General features: G+C 44.5%; 1 protein-coding gene across 2 annotated transcripts in view; it reads left to right on the plus strand.

Moving 5' to 3' along the window:
- TSNAXIP1 (translin associated factor X interacting protein 1) overlaps positions 1–23104 on the plus strand; it is a 485291-nt gene that overhangs the window by 232836 nt on the left and 229351 nt on the right. For both annotated transcript variants that reach the window (XM_063945278.1, XM_063945277.1), the window contains exon 8: positions 15388–15557. In XM_063945278.1, coding sequence (XP_063801348.1) covers positions 15388–15557 — 170 coding nt within the window. The remainder of the gene's footprint in view (positions 1–15387; positions 15558–23104) is intronic.

Consider the following 23104-nt stretch of genomic DNA (forward strand, 5'->3'; position numbering starts at 1 on the left):
TCCCCGTCCCTGTGCGGCGGCCGGCGGCCACTGCCAGCCGCCCTCTGCCGCCAGCCACTCACCGCAGCCAGCCACCCGCCGCTCACCGCCGCCAGCCACCCGCCGCTCACCCGCAACAAATGAGGTAATGTTCCCCTGCTGTCACCTCTCTCCCTGTCGTTACCGTTCCTGTCCCTACTGTCACTCTCTCCCAGCTGTCACTGTCGTCACTCTTTCTTCCTGCTGTCACTGTCGTCACTCTCTCTCCCTGTCGTTACTCTCTCTCCCCGTCGTCACTCTTTCTCTCCCTATCGTCACTCTCTCTCCCTGTCATCACTCTCTCTCTCTCTCTCTCTCTCTCTCTCTCTCTGTCGTCACTCTCTCTTTCCCTGTCGTCACTCTGGCTGTCCCTGCTGTCACAATTTCAGCTCATTCAGTGTGCTATAATGTGAATTTCGGCTCATTCAGTGTGCTAAAATGTGAATTTCGGCTCATTCAGTGTGCTGCAATGTGAATTTCGGCTCATTCGGTGTGCTGCAATGTGAATTTCGGCTCATTCGGTGTGCTACAATGTGAATTTCGGCTCATTCGGTGTGCTGCAATGTGGATTTCGGCTCATTCGGTGTGCTGCAATGTGAATTTCGGGTCATTCAGTATGCTACAATGTGAATTTCGGCTCATTCAGTGTGCTACAATGTGAATTTTGGCTCATTCAGTGTGCTATAATGTGAATATCGGCTCGTACCGTGTGCTATAATATGAATTTCAGCTCGTATCGTGTGCTATAAGGTGAAAGGGACACCAGTACTAGATAGTATAAGGCAGACATTCCCAACCACGGTCCTCAAGGCACACCAACAGTGCAGGTTTTAGTTATATCCATGCTTCAGCACAGGTGACTTAATTAGTACCTCAGTTATTTTGATTTAACCATTTGTGCTGAAGCCTAGATATCACTAAAACCTGCGCTGTTGGTGTGCCTTGAGGACCGTGGTTGGGAATGCCTGGTATAAGGGGTTCTACTACACTGAACACGCCCCCTTTTGTGTGACCACACCCCCTTTTGTGTGCCTGCGCGCATAATTGTGTCCTTGACTTTTGCATACCCCCACTTCAAAATTTCCACTTCGACCACTGTGTATATATATATATATATATATATATATATATATATGTGTGTGTGTATGTATGCATATATGAAATATATATATATTTATAAAGGTCTGAGTATGTGTGAATATACATTTTTGTATATATGTGTGTATATATATAATATGCTGACATTAAAAGTCTATTTTGCAATAAGCAAGCAGGTGGCTCTGTAACCAAGTGGTTAGGCTTCCCGCCCTCCACAGTGAACATTGTGATTGCATGGACACTGGTTCAGATCCTGGTTTAACAGCCTTTGGAGGAGCGGGGTGTTGTTAGGAATTTAATTTATTATTTGTGTTTGTGCAGCATGACTCTACAGGAAGATTCACTATTGCTGGTAACCACATGCACGGTAAATGCAGGTTTATACTAGAGATGAGCGGGTTCGGTTTCTTTGAATCCGAACCCGCACGAACTTCACTTTTTTTTTCACGGGTCCGAGCGACTCGGATCTTCCCGCCTTGCTCGGTTAACCCGAGCGCGCCCGAACGTCATCATGACGCTGTCGGATTCTCGCGAGGCTCGGATTCTATCGCGAGACTCGGATTCTATATAAGGAGCCGCGCGTCGCCGCCATTTTCACACGTGCATTGAGATTGATAGGGAGAGGACGTGGCTGGCGTCCTCTCCATTTAGATTAGATTTAGAAGAGAGAGAGAGAGAGAGAGATTGCTGTGATACTGTAGATTAGAAGAGAGTGCAGAGTGCAGACAGAGTTTAGTGACTGACGACCACAGTGACCAGTGACCACCAGAGACAGTGCAGTTGTTTGTTTTATTTAATATATCCGTTCTCTGCCTGAAAAAAACGATACACAGTCACACAGTGACTCAGTCTGTGTGCACTGCTCAGCCCAGTGTGCTGCACATCAATGTATTGTATATAAAGCTTATAATTGTGGGGGAGACTGGGGAGCACTGCAGGTTGTTATAGCAGGAGCCAGGAGTACATGATAAATAATATTATATTAAAATTAAACAGTGCACACTTTTGCTGCAGGAGTGCCACTGCCAGTGTGACTAGTGGTGACCAGTGCCTGACCACCAGTATATTAGTAGTATTGTATACTATCTCTTTATCAACCAGTCTATATTAGCAGCAGACACAGTACAGTGCGGTAGTTCACGGCTGTGGCTACCTCTGTGTCGGCACTCGGCAGGCAGTCCGTCCATCCATAATTGTATTATATACCACCTAACCGTGGTTTTTTTTTTCTTTCTTTATACCGTCGTCATAGTCATACTAGTTGTTACGAGTATACTACTATCTCTTTATCAACCAGTGTACAGTGCGGTAGTTCACGGCTGTGGCTACCTCTGTGTCGGAACTCGGCAGGCAGTCCGTCCATCCATAATTGTATTATAATATATACCACCTAACCGTGGTTTTTTTTTCGTTCTTTATACCGTCGTCATACTAGTTGTTACGAGTATACTACTATCTCTTTATCAACCAGTGTACAGTGCGGTAGTTCACGGCTGTGGCTACCTCTGTGTCGGAACTCGGCATGCAGTCCGTCCATCCATAATTGTATTATAATATATACCACCTAACCGTGGTTTTTTTTTCGTTCTTTATACCGTCGTCATACTAGTTGTTACGAGTATACTACTATCTCTTTATCAACCAGTGTACAGTGCGGTAGTTCACGGCTGTGGCTACCTCTGTGTCGGCACTCGGCAGGCAGTCCGTCCAACCATAATTGTATTATATACCACCTAACCGTGGTTTTTTTTTCATTCTTTATACCGTCGTCATACTAGTTGTTTACGAGTATACTACTATCTCTTTATCAACCAGTGTACAGTGCGGTAGTTCACGGCTGTGGCTACCTCTGTGTCGGCACTCGGCAGCCCGTCCATAATTGTATATACCAGTGACCTAACCGTGGTTTTTTTTTCTTTCTTTATACATACATACTAGTTACGAGTATACTATCTCTTTATCAACCAGTCTATATATTAGCAGCAGACACAGTACAGTGCGGTAGTTCACGGCTGTGGCTACCTCTGTGTCGGCACTCGGCAGCCCGTCCATAATTGTATATACCAGTGACCTAACCGTGGTTTTTTTTTCTTTCTTTATACATACATACTAGTTACGAGTATACTATCTCTTTATCAACCAGTCTATATATTAGCAGCAGACACAGTACAGTGCGGTAGTTCACGGCTGTGGCTACCTCTGTGTCGGCACTCGGCAGCCCGTCCATAATTGTATATACCAGTGACCTAACCGTGGTTTTTTTTTCTTTCTTTATACATACATACTAGTTACGAGTATACTATCTCTTTATCAACCAGTCTATATATTAGCAGCAGACACAGTACAGTGCGGTAGTTCACGGCTGTGGCTACCTCTGTGTCGGCACTCGGCAGCCCGTCCATAATTGTATATACCAGTGACCTAACCGTGGTTTTTTTTTCTTTCTTTATACATACATACTAGTTACGAGTATACTATCTCTTTATCAACCAGTCTATATATTAGCAGCAGACACAGTACAGTGCGGTAGTTCACGGCTGTGGCTACCTCTGTGTCGGCACTCGGCAGCCCGTCCATAATTGTATATACCAGTGACCTAACCGTGGTTTTTTTTTCTTTCTTTATACATACATACTAGTTACGAGTATACTATCTCTTTATCAACCAGTCTATATATTAGCAGCAGACACAGTACAGTGCGGTAGTTCACGGCTGTGGCTACCTCTGTGTCGGCACTCGGCAGCCCGTCCATAATTGTATACTAGTATCCAATCCATCCATCTCCATTGTTTACCTGAGGTGCCTTTTAGTTGTGCCTATTAAAATATGGAGAACAAAAATGTTGAGGTTCCAAAATTAGGGAAAGATCAAGATCCACTTCCACCTCGTGCTGAAGCTGCTGCCACTAGTCATGGCCGAGACGATGAAATGCCAGCAACGTCGTCTGCCAAGGCCGATGCCCAATGGCATAGTACAGAGCATGTCAAAACCAAAACACCAAATATCAGTAAAAAAAGGACTCCAAAACCTAAAATAAAATTGTCGGAGGAGAAGCGTAAACTTGCCAATATGCCATTTACCACACGGAGTGGCAAGGAACGGCTGAGGCCCTGGCCTATGTTCATGGCTAGTGGTTCAGCTTCACATGAGGATGGAAGCACTCAGCCTCTCGCTAGAAAACTGAAAAGACTCAAGCTGGCAAAAGCACCGCAAAGAACTGTGCGTTCTTTGAAATCCCAAATCCACAAGGAGAGTCCAATTGTGTCGGTTGCGATGCCTGACCTTCCCAACACTGGACGTGAAGAGCATGCGCCTTCCACCATTTGCACGCCCCCTGCAAGTGCTGGAAGGAGCACCCGCAGTCCAGTTCCTGATAGTCAGATTGAAGATGTCAGTGTTGAAGTACACCAGGATGAGGAGGATATGGGTGTTGCTGGCGCTGGGGAGGAAATTGACCAGGAGGATTCTGATGGTGAGGTGGTTTGTTTAAGTCAGGCACCCGGGGAGACACCTGTTGTCCGTGGGAGGAATATGGCCGTTGACATGCCAGGTGAAAATACCAAAAAAAATCAGTTCTTCGGTGTGGAGGTATTTCACCAGAAATGCGGACAACAGGTGTCAAGCCGTGTGTTCCCTTTGTCAAGCTGTAATAAGTAGGGGTAAGGACGTTAACCACCTCGGAACATCCTCCCTTATACGTCACCTGCAGCGCATTCATAATAAGTCAGTGACAAGTTCAAAAACTTTGGGTGACAGCGGAAGCAGTCCACTGACCAGTAAATCCCTTCCTCTTGTAACCAAGCTCACGCAAACCACCCCACCAACTCCCTCAGTGTCAATTTCCTCCTTCCCCAGGAATGCCAATAGTCCTGCAGGCCATGTCACTGGCAAGTCTGACGAGTCCTCTCCTGCCTGGGATTCCTCCGATGCATCCTTGCGTGTAACGCCTACTGCTGCTGGCGCTGCTGTTGTTGCCGCTGGGAGTCGATGGTCATCCCAGAGGGGAAGTCGTAAGCCCACTTGTACTACTTCCAGTAAGCAATTGACTGTTCAACAGTCCTTTGCGAGGAAGATGAAATATCACAGCAGTCATCCTACTGCAAAGCGGATAACTGAGTCCTTGACAACTATGTTGGTGTTAGACGTGCGTCCGGTATCCGCCGTTAGTTCACAGGGAACTAGACAATTTATTGAGGCAGTGTGCCCCCGTTACCAAATACCATCTAGGTTCCACTTCTCTAGGCAGGCGATACCGAGAATGTACACGGACGTCAGAAAAAGACTCACCAGTCTCCTAAAAAATGCAGTTGTACCCAATGTCCACTTAACCACGGACATGTGGACAAGTGGAGCAGGGCAGGGTCAGGACTATATGACTGTGACAGCCCACTGGGTAGATGTATGGACTCCCGCCGCAAGAACAGCAGCGGCGGCACCAGTAGCAGCATCTCGCAAACGCCAACTCTTTCCTAGGCAGGCTACGCTTTGTATCACCGCTTTCCAGAATACGCACACAGCTGAAAACCTCTTACGGCAACTGAGGAAGATCATCGCGGAATGGCTTACCCCAATTGGACTCTCCTGTGGATTTGTGGCATCGGACAACGCCAGCAATATTGTGTGTGCATTAAATATGGGCAAATTCCAGCACGTCCCATGTTTTGCACATACCTTGAATTTGGTGGTGCAGAATTTTTTAAAAAACGACAGGGGCGTGCAAGAGATGCTGTCGGTGGCCAGAAAAATTGCGGGACACTTTCGGCGTACAGGCACCACGTACAGAAGACTGGAGCACCACCAAAAACTACTGAACCTGCCCTGCCATCATCTGAAGCAAGAAGTGGTAACGAGGTGGAATTCAACCCTCTATATGCTTCAGAGGTTGGAGGAGCAGCAAAAGGCCATTCAAGCCTATACAATTGAGCACGATATAGGAGATGGAATGCACCTGTCTCAAGTGCAGTGGAGAATGATTTCAACGTTGTGCAAGGTTCTGATGCCCTTTGAACTTGCCACACGTGAAGTCAGTTCAGACACTGCCAGCCTGAGTCAGGTCATTCCCCTCATCAGGCTTTTGCAGAAGAAGCTGGAGGCATTGAAGAAGGAGCTAAAAGGGAGCGATTCCGCTAGGAATGTGGGACTTGTGGATGCAGCCCTTAATTCGCTTAACAAGGATTCATGGGTGGTCAATCTGTTGAAATCAGAGCACTACATTTTGGCCACCGTGCTCGATCCTAGATTTAAAGCCTACCTTGGATCTCTCTTTCCGGCAGACACAGGTCTGCTGGGGTTGAAAGACCTGCTGGTGACAAAATTGTCAAGTCAAGCGGAACGCGACCTGTCAACATCTCCTCCTTCACATTCTCCCGCAACTGGGGGTGCGAGGAAAAGGCTCAGAATTCCGAGCCCACCCGCTGGCGGTGATGCAGGGCAGTCTGGAGCGACTGCTGATGCTGACATCTGGTCCGGACTGAAGGACCTGACAACGATTACGGACATGTCGTCTACTGTCACTGCATATGATTCTCTCAACATTGATAGAATGGTGGAGGATTATATGAGTGACCGCATCCAAGTAGGCACGTCACACAGTCCGTACTTATACTGGCAGGAAAAAGAGGCAATTTGGAGGCCCTTGCACAAACTGGCTTTATTCTACCTAAGTTGCCCTCCCACAAGTGTGTACTCCGAAAGAGTGTTTAGTGCCGCCGCTCACCTTGTCAGCAATCGGCGTACGAGGTTACATCCAGAAAATGTGGAGAAGATGATGTTCATTAAAATGAATTATAATCAATTCCTCCGCGGAGACATTGACCAGCAGCAATTGCCTCCACAAAGTACACAGGGAGCTGAGATGGTGGATTCCAGTGGGGACGAATTGATAATCTGTGAGGAGGGGGATGTACACGGTGATATATCGGAGGGTGAAGATGAGGTGGACATCTTGCCTCTGTAGAGCCAGTTTGTGCAAGGAGAGATTAATTGCTTCTTTTTTGGGGGGGGGTCCAAACCAACCCGTCATATCAGTCACAGTCGTGTGGCAGACCCTGTCACTGAAATGATGGGTTGGTTAAAGTGTGCATGTCCTGTTTTGTTTATACAACATAAGGGTGGGTGGGAGGGCCCAAGGATAATTCCATCTTGCACCTCTTTTTTCTTTTCTTTTTCTTTGCATCATGTGCTGATTGGGGAGGGTTTTTTGGAAGGGACATCCTGCGTGACACTGCAGTGCCACTCCTAAATGGGCCCGGTGTTTGTGTCGGCCACTAGGGTCGCTAATCTTACTCACACAGTCAGCTACCTCATTGCGCCTCTTTTTTTCTTTGCGTCATGTGCTGTTTGGGGAGGGTTTTTTGGAAGGGACATCCTGCGTGACACTGCAGTGCCACTCCTAGATGGGCCCGGTGTTTGTGTCGGCCACTAGGGTCGCTAATCTTACTCACACAGCTACCTCATTGCGCCTCTTTTTTTCTTTGCGTCATGTGCTGTTTGGGGAGGGTTTTTTGGAAGGGACATCCTGCGTGACACTGCAGTGCCACTCCTAGATGGGCCCGGTGTTTGTGTCGGCCACTAGGGTCGCTTATCTTACTCACACAGCGACCTCGGTGCAAATTTTAGGACTAAAAATAATATTGTGAGGTGTGAGGTATTCAGAATAGACTGAAAATGAGTGTAAATTATGGTTTTTGAGGTTAATAATACTTTGGGATCAAAATGACCCCCAAATTCTATGATTTAAGCTGTTTTTTAGTGTTTTTGGAAAAAAACACCCGAATCCAAAACACACCCGAATCCGACAAAAATAATTCGGTGAGGTTTTGCCAAAACGCGTTCGAACCCAAAACACGGCCGCGGAACCGAACCCAAAACCAAAACACAAAACCCGAAAAATTTCAGGCGCTCATCTCTAGTTTATACACACGTTACTTCCGTGGTGTACTTACTGGTCGGGGTACATGATCACTAAGTCTAATGCATAGTCAAACAAGCAGCTTCACTGCAAAGTCGGTCACACAGTGTGTCGGACAAATACGACTGCACAGACAGACCCTTACCGGTCCTCTTTGGGGGGAATGCGGGCGCATGTACTGCCTGAGAGGAAAAATGTACTGTTTCAGCTAGATTGTTGCGGTCGATTCGCCGCCAGCCCTCATAGCACCAGGCCAGTGCGTCAGGTTCTCAGTGAAGGCTGAACAATTTCCAATGAGAGACAATTGCAATTATTGGGCGTTTAACTACCTATCGGAGTGTACCCTACACAGCAGTAGGGCTGTTGCTTCGCCCTGCTTTGGTAGGGGTTTGAGGCAAACAAGGCTGTAGTGGCAGGGCACTCAAGTTCAGGTTTGCCCTACACAAAGACCACCTTACACTTCTTGCTGCCTACAGCTTCTGTGGACGTTGGCAGTTGGTTCTTGCGTTTTCAGCTTCGCTAGTGGCGCATAACGTCCACTTTGGCTACGTTCCTAACAGGCGGAGTCGGATTCCAAACGAGAATAGATCGCAGACCGAGTGGGGGGGGGGGGGGGATCTGATTTCCTACCATTGTCTACGCGAATTCCTGAATGAGGACTACTCAGGATATTGTCTTTACACCTAAGTTCATTCGGCGCCGTGGTCTGCCTGCAATGCATGCACTGCAGGATTCGATACCCAATGTGGCAAACAATTATTATACCTCCGATCGTCAGTTGTGGACATCCACAGTTAGGTGGAACCACAACTTTGATTTCACAGATTATGAAAATACGGCCGACGGTTTCCTATCATTGCCATCTGCAGGACAGGTCGACCTCCGTCAGAGGACAAGACGGCGGTTCTGCAGATAGGCTCTCGTAGTCTCAGTAGTTTGATACCGCAGGTAACACCCGAGTCGCGGTTATTATTTTTGGTTTGGGATAGTTCCAAGACTAATCACGCTGTCAGTTCGTTACTGACCCTGCAGACAGTACGTCGCTTGCTATAGATTCAACTTCGAATAATGGCAGTTGGTGACGGCAGGTGAGATCCGCAGTAATACCGAATTTTGATGGATCTTATATTTCAACGAATCAAGCCTACTTATGGTTTGCTGTAGAAACCAATTTTCCTTTCATTCACTACCGTTTGACTTCTTACCGGCTCCTCGGGTAGTCACATCTAGAAAATGGCATAATAGCTCATCTCAAATTCCTAAGAAGGATAACAGTTCTGTACTTTGGAGATCTACTCATCAACACTAGGTCTCAACACTTATTCATGCAATGTGCATTACGAACGTACAATAACGTCGTTCACCACAGTTGGATTGTCATCCTCATGAAATCGTCCCTCATTCTATCACAAAGGATTCATGCTTAGGAATGATTCCGTGTATAAATGGGTTCCCTGCCTGAACACAACACCGAAGTGTTCGTCATTACATACAGTTAGTATACAATCCACGGACTGTCTCGGTGCATTTGGGCATTCGACTACTAGGAAGGAGGGTGGTGGCGTCTTTCGACGTACTCCAGTTCGGAAGGAGTTCACTCATGACTTTTAATCTGAATGTTATGGCACGCATCTACAAATTCATCAGATGGTGCGGTTGTCTCCAAGGGCCAGAATTTCACTACTCTGGTGGCTCAAAGTACACATTCTCTCCGCGGGGAGAATGTTCGGCGTCTGGAATTGGATAAATTATCATGGTTCACGGAAGATGGCTGTCAATTAAATGACCTGGAACTCAGGGCAATTTCCAACGCGCTGCAACAAACAGTGCACATTCTCCGGTCTCAGACTATCCAGATGCACTCAGACAACGCCACAGCGGTCGCATACAGAACAAGGAGGAAGTCGAAGTCACATGGCATGCGGGAAGTTGCTCGAATTCTCAATTGGGCCGAGCGTCACCAGGTGATATTGTCGGCAGTGTTTGCAGTGTGGACAACTGGAAGGCAGATTATCCCAGCTGTCAGGTTTTTCCTCCAGGAAACTGGGCATTGAATTCAGAAGCGAGTGGAATTACCCATAAGGGAGATCTAATGGCATCCCGGGGGGAAAAAAAATAAAAAAAATAAAATCATCTGTTTCCGCTGTTTTCTCAGTTGCTAAAGCTGACCAAACGGGAGTCATACTAGTGGTGCCTTATTAGCTAGGAGAGTATGGTTCTCGGATTTCCGCAAACTACTCACAGCCGATCCTTGACCACTTCCGCCGCGTCCGGACCTGTTACAACAGGGTCCATTTCTTTACCCCGATTTAGCGCGGCTGCGTTTGATGGGGTGGCTGTTGTTACTGCCCTTATAAAGAGAGGGCGTTCCAGAATCTGTTCTACTAGCCATGTTACGGGCCAGGAAGCCAGTTATGGCGGCTCATTATCACAAGATTTAGCTATATAGGTTGGTGGGAAGCTCGGACGTTTCCAACATCATCTAGTCCGTTTTATATTTTTACAGACTGGGTTAGGTGGAGGACTATGTTTCTACACTTAAAGTGCAGGTTTTTGCCTTGTCAGATTTGCCTTCAAAGGCATTTGGCTCTTTTGCCGATTGTATACATCTTCCTGCAAGGTGTCCTCAGAGTACAACCTCCATTTATACCACCTACAGCGCCATGGGACTTGAATCTGGGTTTAGTTTTTTTTTAAGTCTTAAGCTTTTCACTTGGAAAACAGTTTCTCGTAGCCTTAGCCTCAGCAAGGCGTGTCTTTAGACTTGGGTGCCTTGTCATGCAAGCCACCGTATCTTGTGCTCATAGGGCAGAACTTCGCATGAATTCCTTTTTTCTCACCAAAAGATGTTACGCATCACTTAATCAATCGTAGTTCCTGGGTTATCAGTAGGTTCAGGAACTACAGTTACTTTAGAGGTGGTACACGCATTACGCGTTTATGTAGCCCAAACATTAACTGTAAGTAGAACAGACACATTGTTTGTTCCCTATAATGTAGTTAAGATGGCTTGGCCAGTTTCCAAGCAGACCTTATGTCATACGTCAGGATTAGCTTCATCATAGGCTATAACCGCCGACATCAGTGTCAGGCCATTCCACACGTTCTGGAGAACGTCATAGGCAGCAGGTCATGGACCTTCTAAGAAACAACTTAGACAAGCTGCTCTAGGGTCATAGGTGCATGACCATCAGTGCACACGTTTATGCCTTTTACAGGTTTACTACGGTTACGGCATCAGCATCTAGCTTTGGCCGCCTAGTGTTACAGGTGCCAGACTGCTCTCCCGCCCACGGGGGAAGCTTTGGTACGTCCCAAGAGTGACTCCAGTAACCCCTAGTGGATGAAAAAGAAAATAGGATTTTGGTACTTACCAGGTAAATCCTTTTCTTTGAATCCATAGGGGGCACTGGACGCCCACCCAAAGCAGTTTTACCTGTCTTGTGGTAAGCTCAGTTGATCTTATAGGAACACATTATCACCAATGGATGCAAAGTTATGGTGATTAGGGTGTCAACTGCTTAGTGGTCAGTTACGTTATGTCAACTTTAGGGTTGACAGTTGTAATTTCCATTATGTGTCAACTTTACTGTTGACCGTTATATTATAAGGTTATATGTAATTCTCTATGGTTCATCCTCTCTATCGTTCCTGTTCGGCTCAGTAAAAATACTGAAGTCTCTATGGGAGTATGGTGGGGGTAACCAGTTACTAATTTAAATATTTAAATGTGCCATTCCCGGCTACGCCCGGACCATATCCCAAGAGTATTCCAGTGCCCCCTATGGATTCAAAGAAAAGGATTTACCTGGTAAGTACCAAAATCCTATTTTTGCCCCCTGCAAAACCACACAGGCACTAGAGGCTACCTAACTCCCAATAGTTCCTGTGACCAATATTACTGGTTTTCATGGGTACACTGTTTGACTCATTTTCTCTCCTGGGGTCCAATCCCGCAGATGACCAGAGGCAGTAGAAGTGGATCAGACACCCCAGTGTCCCCATATACTGTCTCAACCCCACCCTTTGCTACACAACAGCAATTATTTTTCTTAGTGGGACGCAGTCTTTTTCCTGCAATGCCCAGAGGTACCAGGAAGAATTTCATCCCCAAAAGGACCTACCAGTGACCACTTATAAACTCTAATTCAGGGACACTGTCTTCCCACCCTCTCAGCCATCGTTCAATCCTTAGGACAACGGTGGACAGTGGAAGTGGCCAGACGCTCCAGTGCTCCTCTACATCTATTTTTTCTCTTAATACAAACTGCTCAGATTTGCATTTATTTTGAATCAGAACAGCATAATGCTTGTTAAAGATCATGGTTATATGTATATGGGCAATATGGCAACCATTCAAATGAACAACGAATTACATGTGGTGACTTTTTGTATGAATCTGACCTGGGGAAACTGTTATATGCATATGTGCAAAAACATTTTTATTATGACAAGCAATCTCCAGTATCACAAACCAACAATCAGTAGTCATTTATTTTCTTGACTTGGAAACAATTTGTCTTTGAGGGATTACAACTACCTGTACCACAAATTCCTGTATCTGATCTTTTGTATTGAATTTATAGTATATTGGCAGTGATCATAAACAGCTAGTACAGTATATCAAGAAATAGTTAAAGAACAATTGATTGCATTCCACAAACAGTATACCTATATTGATTTATGTGTATATATACAAAACTAAGTGAATATCACTAAGGTGGATGTTACAGATCTAACATATATTTTTTCACCTCTAACAATTTGTGTTGTAGATGGAAGGGACACACAGTTTATAATTAGAACTGTGTCATTAGGAATATGCCTATCCATCTAGATTCATCTATTTACACGTGATTAGGTTCACTGTACTACCTAGACATTTTTGTAAAAGAAGAGTTAGCAGACACTCAGACTTGTGCAAATATTTTATTTGTGATTATTAATACAAGTTATATTTTAATACTTACAGTACATTATTACAAAGTGTGCCCCCAAAAGAGAGTGTTATTCTCCTTGGTTTTCTTACTGCTTGGCAGTTGAAACCAACCACATACAAACCAGTATCTTTTTGGACTCTGGGGAGCACTACCAACTTGAGTTACACTGAAAAAGTATCAAACATTATATACAGTACTCCCTATGGTTGGTTAAAAACATCAACAACATACAAACAATCAATCAATCAATCAATCACCCAAGTAGTCAACACCTGTGCGGGACCACACCCTTTTTCTTTGCAATATTAAAAAAATGTATGCACTAGAGCAAGAGCATTAGTTTAATTAATATTGTTAATTTCAAACATCTCCACATATTTGAGGTAATAAGTTAACATTTAGAAACATCAGAGTGTACTTGGTATACATTTAAAGACAATAAGACCACAATGCGAAAGGTTGAGTAGCTCCCGAATTAGAGGGTCTACTAGTTGAGGGGAGAAGATTGTCCAGAGAAGATAAAAGTTGGAAATAGTTCTATGTTCTAAGTGCATTCATTATAAATTTCTAATTTAAGTTTCTTCATCAGCATAGGTTGAATCTAAACTGATCTTTAATTAGTTTAATTTGACAAAATGTTTGTGTTTTTTATTCTGTCTTGTCATCAGAAATATCTGACCTTAGGAAAAGTATCCAATTTTATAGTTTTGATCAATATATTTCAAATCAAGTTATACATATTTCATTATACAATATTTTTATTTTAACTGACCTCTCATTATTTAATAACCACTCATCCACAATATATACACAACCAGTGCCAAAGGTAAGGGCTCCTGGTCTCCAGGATTTAATATGACCTGGGGCCCAGTAATGTCATTATTAAGAAAATGCACTACATCAGAAATCACATATACCTACCTAGTCCTCAGATATTTCACTCATAGGGCCTGCTTTTCTGGTGACTATCTGAAACCTGCCTGCAGTCTTTCATTCTGTTTTGCGCTATGGTTCCCACTCATGCTTTTTACCAGTCTCCTGTTTTTTCTGCCTCATATCTTCCTCCCCTATTTTATGTGGGTCATGATCATTACGTTATCAGATCTCAAAATACGGTATTGTTCAGATTGCATATTTTATCAATGTATATTCTGTATGAAAATATGGTATTTTCAAATTGTTGGTGGGATGTAATGCAGCCGGAGGTGTGAGTTGCCGGCTGATCTCGGACCTTTTTTTTAAAGGGACAATCACAAGGCAAAACCTCTTTATCTGGGAGGTGGGGGCAGAGGATGGAGATGTCCCAAGGTGCATTGGTTCACCTCTAAACAAGGCTATGTCAATCAAAGGTGGGGACCGAGGAGCAGCTTGCTGGAAAGATAAAATGTCTGGGGAATCTATGGGATGTGTTCACTATCTTAAGGAGCAGCAGAGATGCTGAAGTTACCCATAAAGTTCTAAGTGATCTCATTCATGCCAGTTCATACTTCATATTACATTGTGATTTGTGCTGATTTTATTCCTTTTTTTATTACTGAAACTATTCTACTCTTGGGGTGTGGTATAGAAGATCTACAGTGTATAGGTAGACAGTCATTAGGTCAACCTCGTATGTTTGACATGCATTAGGTCGACAGGGTCAAAAGGTAGACAATAAGGTCAACAGGTACAAAAGGGTTGACAGGGTCAAAGGGTCAACTTGGCAATGGTTGACACAAGTTTTTTTTTTGCTTTTTTTATTGGTTATCATTTTGTATGTTTCATCATAATCAGTGGAAATATGTACCCTCGCAGGCTCGCTTTGCTTGCCATGGTTCAGGTTATTATTCCCAATCATAGTCCACGTGGATAGTAAATCAACCATAAGTAGGGAAAACATGTAAAAATCAAACAAAAATACTTGTATCAACCATTGCCATGTTGACCTTTGTACATGTCAACCTTAATGCATGTCAACCTTTTATCTGTCAGCCTTTTGTACCTGTCGACTATATGGTGTCAGCCTATATACTGTCAACATAGACATTGTCGACCTATCAGCCGTATACCCTGCTATTGTATGTCAATCTTTATAATATCTTTTTGTAATTTAGCCTTGGAAATATTTTTCAAATTAAACACAGTTAATTTAACATACTTGTCTTTGTGTTCTTTAAGAATCCGTAGGCCTCTAAGTGCAGAAATCAATGCTACATGGACGTGATATTATCATGTGAATAGTCCCAGATGATTCTATAATGTATGACCAGAATTAGTGAATGTGTCGCTTGGATACTCCTTCATATTTGCATCTGACCTTTCTTTATTCATTAGCACCAACCTACAGAGACACTGATATCTGTAGTATGGGGAACATGCAGCTTGGGAGTGTTATATATAGTTCTTCATGTAACAACTAATTTATTATCATTTCCATTGCAGAAGAACAACGAGAAGACCCAGTGACTTTAGCCATAGCTTTAAGAGTAGCCCGAACAGATCTCACAAATACACAAGTTTTACTGAACAAAATGATTGCTGATTTTGGAGATGTTGTTCCCAGGAGAGACTTTGAAAACCAAGAAAAGAATCTTGCTGCATGTCAGCAAAAGGTAGATTTATCTAATGTAGTAGACTCATTTGTTGCATATTTCTGGAATATGGAATAAAACCATACGTGTACAGGGTCGGACTGGCCCACAGGGGTATCAGGGAAACCACTGGTAGGCCCCACTGCCTGAGGGCCCACTTCTTCCTCTAAGGATCTTAATCCAGACTGTGCACTTGTATTATACATGGTAGATATGTTGCATTGCACTGCATTAGACTATTGTGTATTTCAAGCCTATGTGGAGGCTGGCCACACTCCCTTTGCAGTCTGGCCACACCCCTAAGAATGGGCCCCTATCACTGCATTCCCCCGGTGGGCCCTTCATGCCCCAGTTGACACTGTACGTGTAAATGTACACATGTGTGAATAACAAGTGTCACTTATTCTCGAGGAAGAGATCAGTTTGAAATAGCATTTGTGTATTGATTCCTTACTGTCCTTGTAAGTCAGATGAATCACAGTCAGAAGCTTTGATATAGTACACAAGGAAGTCACTGGATGTCCTGCAAATTACACAAGGAAGTCACCGGATGTCCTGCAAATTATTGATTGGATCATTCTCAGAACAAATAACCATGTGATCCAACACACAATAAAGTTTTCTCTTTCAGCCCTATTAATGTGCTTGCATATGCATGTACAGTATGTACAGTATAATAACATAAAAACAATAGGTAAAGTTACATCTGACTTGACTGCCAGGTCTATAAGGTTGCTACCATATACATATTAATCATGTTATCCATATTTCAATATGCCCAAAGACATAAAAATTAAACAATGGTTACAGGTGAACTACAGGATGTGTGCTGAATGCTGTAACAAACTGGTATAATCAATGGAGTGATAATGAAACCAGATTTGCTCGAAGCTTAGTATACCTTTTATGGGTTACTTTGAGAGCATGCACAGTATAAGGGCCTCAATTTCGCATTCCATGTGAATCTGGATCTCTGTTGCCACTTCATGGATTATTTTCTCCAGCAGGGTCCACAGGTTATCCACAGGATAACAATGGGATATGATGGAGCGACAGCGGATTGGCACCAAACGATCGAAGCTTTCCGGCCTCTCAGGATGCAACGGGCCCATCCATATAGCCCGCCCCCTGGCTCAGGCAAATCAGTTTTTTGTTTGGTGCGGCAGGAGCCGGACCATGGTCAGAGGGCTGCTGTTTCACGAGCAGCCCAAGCTTTCTTATTTTATTTTTATAGTCTTACGGGTTTTTTTGAGTGATCTTTCCAAACTGCGTCTTATACGCATATTGGAAAGAGTCGCTCCAACAACTCTCCGCCGGGTCGTGACAACGCTTACCCACGAGTACAGTGCTGTTTCGGTGGGCGTCTGTGTCAGATATACTAGCAGGTCCATCAGCCGTTACCAGGCTGTGGCCGGAGCACAGAGGGAAGGTAAGGCATCGATTCCGCTTAGTAGATGGAATACGGACACAGCCGCACTGTTTTGGGAGGAGACTACCAAACAGTAGCTGACGCGCAGCCACCACGTGTGCTCCAGCGCTAGGCCTTAGGTATCAGAGGCACCAGGAATAGCGTGAGGCCGCGATCCCTAGGGTTGATGTCAGCAGTGGGGAGTCAGACGCTCTCCTGGTCGCCCCTCCCCCCCGGTTCATGACCAGTTTCCATTGAGTCTCCCGCTATGAACTGTTTCCTCACGTCCTTCTCAGACGCTACCAGAGGGGACTCGGTCGCAGCATAGGCCGCTGTGTCACTGTTCACTAAGCGCTTCCACGGGAGATGATATGCTCATATGACTAATATATAACATGTGACTGACTGCTAGTGTGATTGCTGACTTTAATATATGTTTGTCAGTTGGTTTCTTCTGATCCTCAATGCTGGTGCATGGGTAGGGTCAGATTGATATCACTTTAGAAGGCTAAAGTGATTACAGTCACAAATTGTGTAGTACACTGTGAAAGTGCTGATTATTTATCATGTCTAAGAGCGGCAAAGGTGACAAAGGTACACTCACTGCAACACTCATATCATGTTTGTCTTGCAAAACTGTATTATCCTCTCAGGATCTGGTTCAGGATAGTTTATGTGCAAATTGTTTTGTTTTTCAGCAGAACACAAAGCAGATCCCTGTACAACATCAGGTACAGATGGATCCATCTTGGGCTATGTTTGCACAGACTTTGTCCAGTATAGCTGAACGGATAATTCCTACATCTTCGGTACCAGGTATAGGGTACCCATACATGCAGCTCCCTACCTACGGTATATTATTTCCCCCAGCAGCTTCTCAAATGAAACAAGCTGATAAACCGATGGTAAGTAAATCTTCACCTTCACAGGCTACACATGATGATTCATCGGATAATGAAAGCTCTATTTACTCTACTTCAGTATACGAAGAGGAGGAAGAAGCTCTCAGCTCAGTGGATGTATCTGAATTAATTAGAGCAATGAAGGTCATTCTGTCCTTAGAAGAATCAGCAGAGCCTGTGTTAAACACCAAGGCACCTGTGTTTAAATGTCCCAGGACAGTTAAGACTGAGTTTCCAGGGTCAGACCAACTGACAGAAATTATGAAAGAGGCTTGGGCAACACACAACAAAAAATATAGAATTCCCCAAAAATGGGATTCTAATTATCATTTTCCAGCCGGGGACTGTTTAAAAAGGGAGGTAGCTCCTAAGGTAGATACGCACGTGATTCGATTAGTGCAAAAATCTATATTGCCTTTGCCGTCAACATCTTTAAATGATGTCACAGATAGGAGAGTGGATTGTTTTCTAAAAAAACATATTTTCCCTGTCTGGAGCAGTCATAAGACCAGCCATGGCTTCTGCTTGAATAGCAAAGGCAGTGGCTGCCTGGGCTGAGGCATTGGAAGGTGATTTTTCATCCGCTTCTAGACAGCAAAAATCCTATACAGCCCATATTAAACAAGCAGCAGTATTCTTGGAAGAAGCTGCGCTAGATATGGGTATTATTGCTTCTAGGGCATCAGCATCAACGATAGCTGCTCACAGAGCAGATTGGTTACGTACTTGGAAAGCTGATTCAGAATCCAAGAAAGTTTGGGAATCTTTGCCTTTTTCGGAAAATATTCTGTTTAGTAAAGAACTGACAGATATTCTGGAGTCAGAAGCAGACTCCAAGAAGGTCAAATTTCCTTCCAGATATAACCCCAGACCTAGGGGTCCGAGCTTCCGGCCCTTTCGGTCTCAAGGAAAACCAAAGGGAAAAAGTGATCGCAAACAGCCCCAATACAATAAGTTTGGGAAATCAAAAAAGCAATGGGCTACAAGAGGATCCCAGGGTGGGGGGCCGACTCCTTCAGTTTGCACAGATCTGGGGACAATCTAAAACAGATGCCTGGGTGCAGGAAGCGATATCTCTAGGTTATCTTTTTCCCTTCAAGAAGCATCCTCCTCGAACGTTCTTCTGCACCAGCCCGTCTGGGGTAGAGACAAAGGCTAGGGCTTTGCAAGAAGCAGTTCAGAATTTGCTTCAGTCAGGAGTAATCATTTCAGTACCCCCGGCACAACGGGGGCAGTGTTTTTACTTCAACCTATTTTTGGTCCAGAAGCCAAATGGGTCATTTCGGTTCATTCTCAATCTGAAAATGCTAAACAAATATATTTGGGTGCCGAAATTCCACATGGAGACTTTACGCTCCATAGTTTTGGCCATGGAGGATTATATGGTATCCCTGGATATTCAGGATGCTTACCTACATGTTCCTATAGCACTGTCTCATCAGTGTTATCTCAGGTTCGCTATCCTCCAGCAGCATTTTCAGTTCCAGGCCCTACCCTTTGGGTTAGCCACAGCTCCAAGAGTATTTACCAAGATTATGGTGGTCATGGCAGCTTATCTCCGCAAGCAGGAGATAAGAATTTTTCCATACCTCGACGACCTTTTAATCCTGGCACAATCACAGGAATTGCTCCTGTGCCATCTCCAACAGACAATAACATGTCTGCAGAGGCATGGGTGGCTCATAAATTGGGCAAAGTCATCTCTGATTCCGTCACAACGTGTGACTCACTTGGGGGCTGTACTGGAGTCAAGTCTGCAGAAGATATTTTTACCTCGAAACAAGATATCCAAGGTACAGTCAAAGATTCAGGAGTTGTTACACAGTCAAACATTATCAATTCACGCAGCAATTCGAGTGATGGGTTTGATGGTGTCAACATTCGACATGGTGGAGTATGCGCAATTCCACTCGAGGCCTCTGCAGCATCTGAGTCTGGCCAGATGGAATGGAGTACATCAGACAATAAAGAAACAGACAATGATACTTCCAGTAAAGGTAAGAAAGTCATTAGCCTGGTGGCTACAGACAGTCCATCTAGAGAAGAGGAAACCCTTTTGGATATCAGATTGGGAGATCCTGACAACAGATGCCAGTCTTCAGGGCTGGGGAGCAGTGTCTGGAAAATTATGGTTCCAGGGACAATGGACCACAGAAGAAAGTTGCCTGCCAATAAACCTGTTAGAACTTCGGGCCATATACATGGCACTGATTCAGGCAAAGGACACTCTTCAAGGAAAACCAGTCCAGATATCGCGCGGACAATGCAATGGCAGTAGCGTACCTCAACCATCAGGGAGGAACCCGCAGCCAAACAGCAATGAAGGAGGTAAGTCACATTCTAAAGTGAGCAGAACTCCATCGCCCAGCCTTGTCCGCAGTATTCATTCCGGGAGTCCTAAACTGGGAAGTGGATTTTCTCAGTCGACACGCCATTCAGGCAAGCGAATGGGCTCTACATCCGGAGGTTTTTCAGACTCTAGTAGACAAATGGGGGTTGCCAGAGATAGACCTCATGGCGTCCCGTCTGAACAACAAAGTGCCCGCATACGGGTCAAGAACAAAGGATCCCAAAGCGATCTTTGTTGACGCCTTGTCAGTGAAATGGGACTTTCATCTGGCATATCGGTTTCCTCCGATCATCCTGTTACCCAGGGTGGTGAGGAAAATAAAGTAAACAAAGGGTGCCACGATTCTAATAGCTCCGGCTTGGCCCAGAAGGCATTGGTATACAGATCTGCAGAGAATTTCGATGGATGCTCCTATTCTGCTCCCTCAACGTCAAGATCTACTAATGCAGGGTCCGTGTTATCACAGACATCTGGATCGACTGTCTTTGATGGCGTGGCTCTTGAAACCTCTATCCTGAAATCAAGAGGATTCTCACCAACAGGTAATTCAAACAATGCTCAGAGCAAGGAAACCCTCCTCAGCTAGTATTTATCACAGAATATGGCAGGCCTATATTCATTGGTGCAGTGAGAGAAGTATGGATCTGAAATCCTTCACAGTTTCCAGGGTCTTAGCTTTCCTTCAGGCAGGAATGGATAAAGGTTTGAAGGTGGCTTCCTTGAGAGTTCAAGTATCAGCATTGACTGTAGGGTTCCAAAAGAAAATTGACAATTTACAGGATGTTCGTACTTTTTTCCAGGGAATGCTACGCATTCAACCTCCCTTTGTTCCTCCTACAGCATCTTGGGACTTAAGTCTAGTCCTCAAAGCTTTGCAAGTTGCTCCGTTTGAACCACTTAATAAAGTGGATCTTAAATGGTTGACTGCTAAAGTTCTCTTTCTACTGACTATGGCATCAGCTAGAAGAGTGTCAGATTAAGGAGCACTGTTATGTCGTTCTCCTTTTCTGTTTTTTTATTCAGATAAAACAGTTCTTAGAACTAGGTCTGGGTATCTTCCTAAGGTGGTGTCTAAATTCCACCTTAATGAAGAAATTGTAGTCCCGGCTTTTCAGGCATCAGGACTTTCTGCGGGAGATGCGTCGCTGGACGTGGTCCGGGCATTAAGGATCTACATGGATCGTACCAGTGCCATCAGAAAGACAGATTCTCTCTTCATTCTCTACGGATTTCGCAAGAGAGGATGGCCTGCTACTAAACAGACACTGGCAAGATGGCTTCGAATGACGATTTCAGAAGCATCTCAAGCTGATCTCCCTGTTCCGGCTAATGTCTCTGCTCACTCTACTCATAAGGTAGGTCCTTCATGGGCAGCACAACATGATGCTTCAGCAGAACGGATATGTAAGGCAGCCACATGGTCTTCCATTAACAGATTCATTAGACATTATGCCTTGAATACTTTTGCCTCTCATGACGCTGAATTCGGGTGCAAGGTTCTCCTGTCCAATCAGGAGCATCCCCACCACTAAATTGCTTTGGGAAATCCCATTGTTATCCTGTGGATAACCTGTGCACCCTGCCGGAGAAATATACGTTATGGTAAGAACTTACCGTTGATAACGGTATTTCTCCTAAGTCCACAGGTTCCACAGGATCCCACCCTGACGCACCTGGTTTGAGTATCCTTCTACTCACTAACCTCTTCCTTCTTGTATGGAAGGGTGTGCATGTGTGTTCTTCTCACCTGATTAGGGCTCTACATGATGCTTCTGTCTTGTGCTTTGTAATACAACTGATTTGCCTTAGCCAGTGGGCGGGATATATGGACGGGCCCATTGCATCCTGGGAGGCGGGAAAGCTTTGATCGTTTGGTGCCAATCCGCTGTCGCTCCATCATATCTCATTGTTATACTGTGGATCCTGTGAACTCAGGAGAAATACCGTTATCAACGGTAAGTTCTTACCATAACGTATATATTGTTTGGTGTAATATAGTATGTCTATAATGTAACCTAAGAGGTAAAGTATTTTATCTTACTGATTGTTTTCATTACAGCTGCAAATCTATTGTTTATTGATGACGTGTGTGTACAATACAGTGCTTAAGATCACATCTTGTTCAACATTGTTAAAAACATACAATTGTATTCCTGAAATGTCTAATGATATTTGTTTTATTTTTCACTTTTATGAACATTATTTAACATATACATTTTATATTACAATGTGTTGCATATCATTTCAATTCAAAATGTTAGATTTGTATTTATAATTGCATTGTTGTAAACTTGATATTGGGCCTAATTCAGACCTGATCGCTAGGGTGCGTTTTTTGCATCCCTGCGATCAGATAGTCGCTGCCTACAGGGGGAGGGGGAATTCTCTGTGCCGGTGTGCGATGATCGCATGTGCAGTCTCTGCACAGCCCAGCACTTACTCAGCCACTGCAATGATCGGGGCCGGAGCTGACGTCAGAAACCCTCCTTCCAGACGCCTGGATCCTCCTGCGTTTTTCGGGACACTCCTCTAAAATGGTCAGTTGCCACCCACAAGTGGCCTCTTCCTGTCGGTCACCTTGCGATCGCTGTGCGATCACTTTGTTCACACCATCCCAACGCTTTCTGGCGCTCCCCGGTGCTGCGGACAAATGCGCCTGCACATTGCGGTGCATACGCATGCGCAATTCAAACCTGATCGATCCTCTGTGCGAAAACACAGCAGCGATCAGGTCTGAATTAAGCCCATTGTGTCAGGATGGCTTTGTAAAGTTGCAAATCACTTTCTATAATGAGAGACACCAGAGAGCCATTTGTATGTAACGTTTAGCTTTTAAAAATAAGCATCATCTTTCCTCTGGAGACATCAGTGGCTGTATAAGTTCCAGAAATTTAGGGCTCCATTTAAC

Source organism: Pseudophryne corroboree, chromosome 11, assembly GCF_028390025.1.
Source record: "Pseudophryne corroboree isolate aPseCor3 chromosome 11, aPseCor3.hap2, whole genome shotgun sequence".
Lineage (NCBI taxonomy): Eukaryota > Metazoa > Chordata > Amphibia > Anura > Myobatrachidae > Pseudophryne > Pseudophryne corroboree.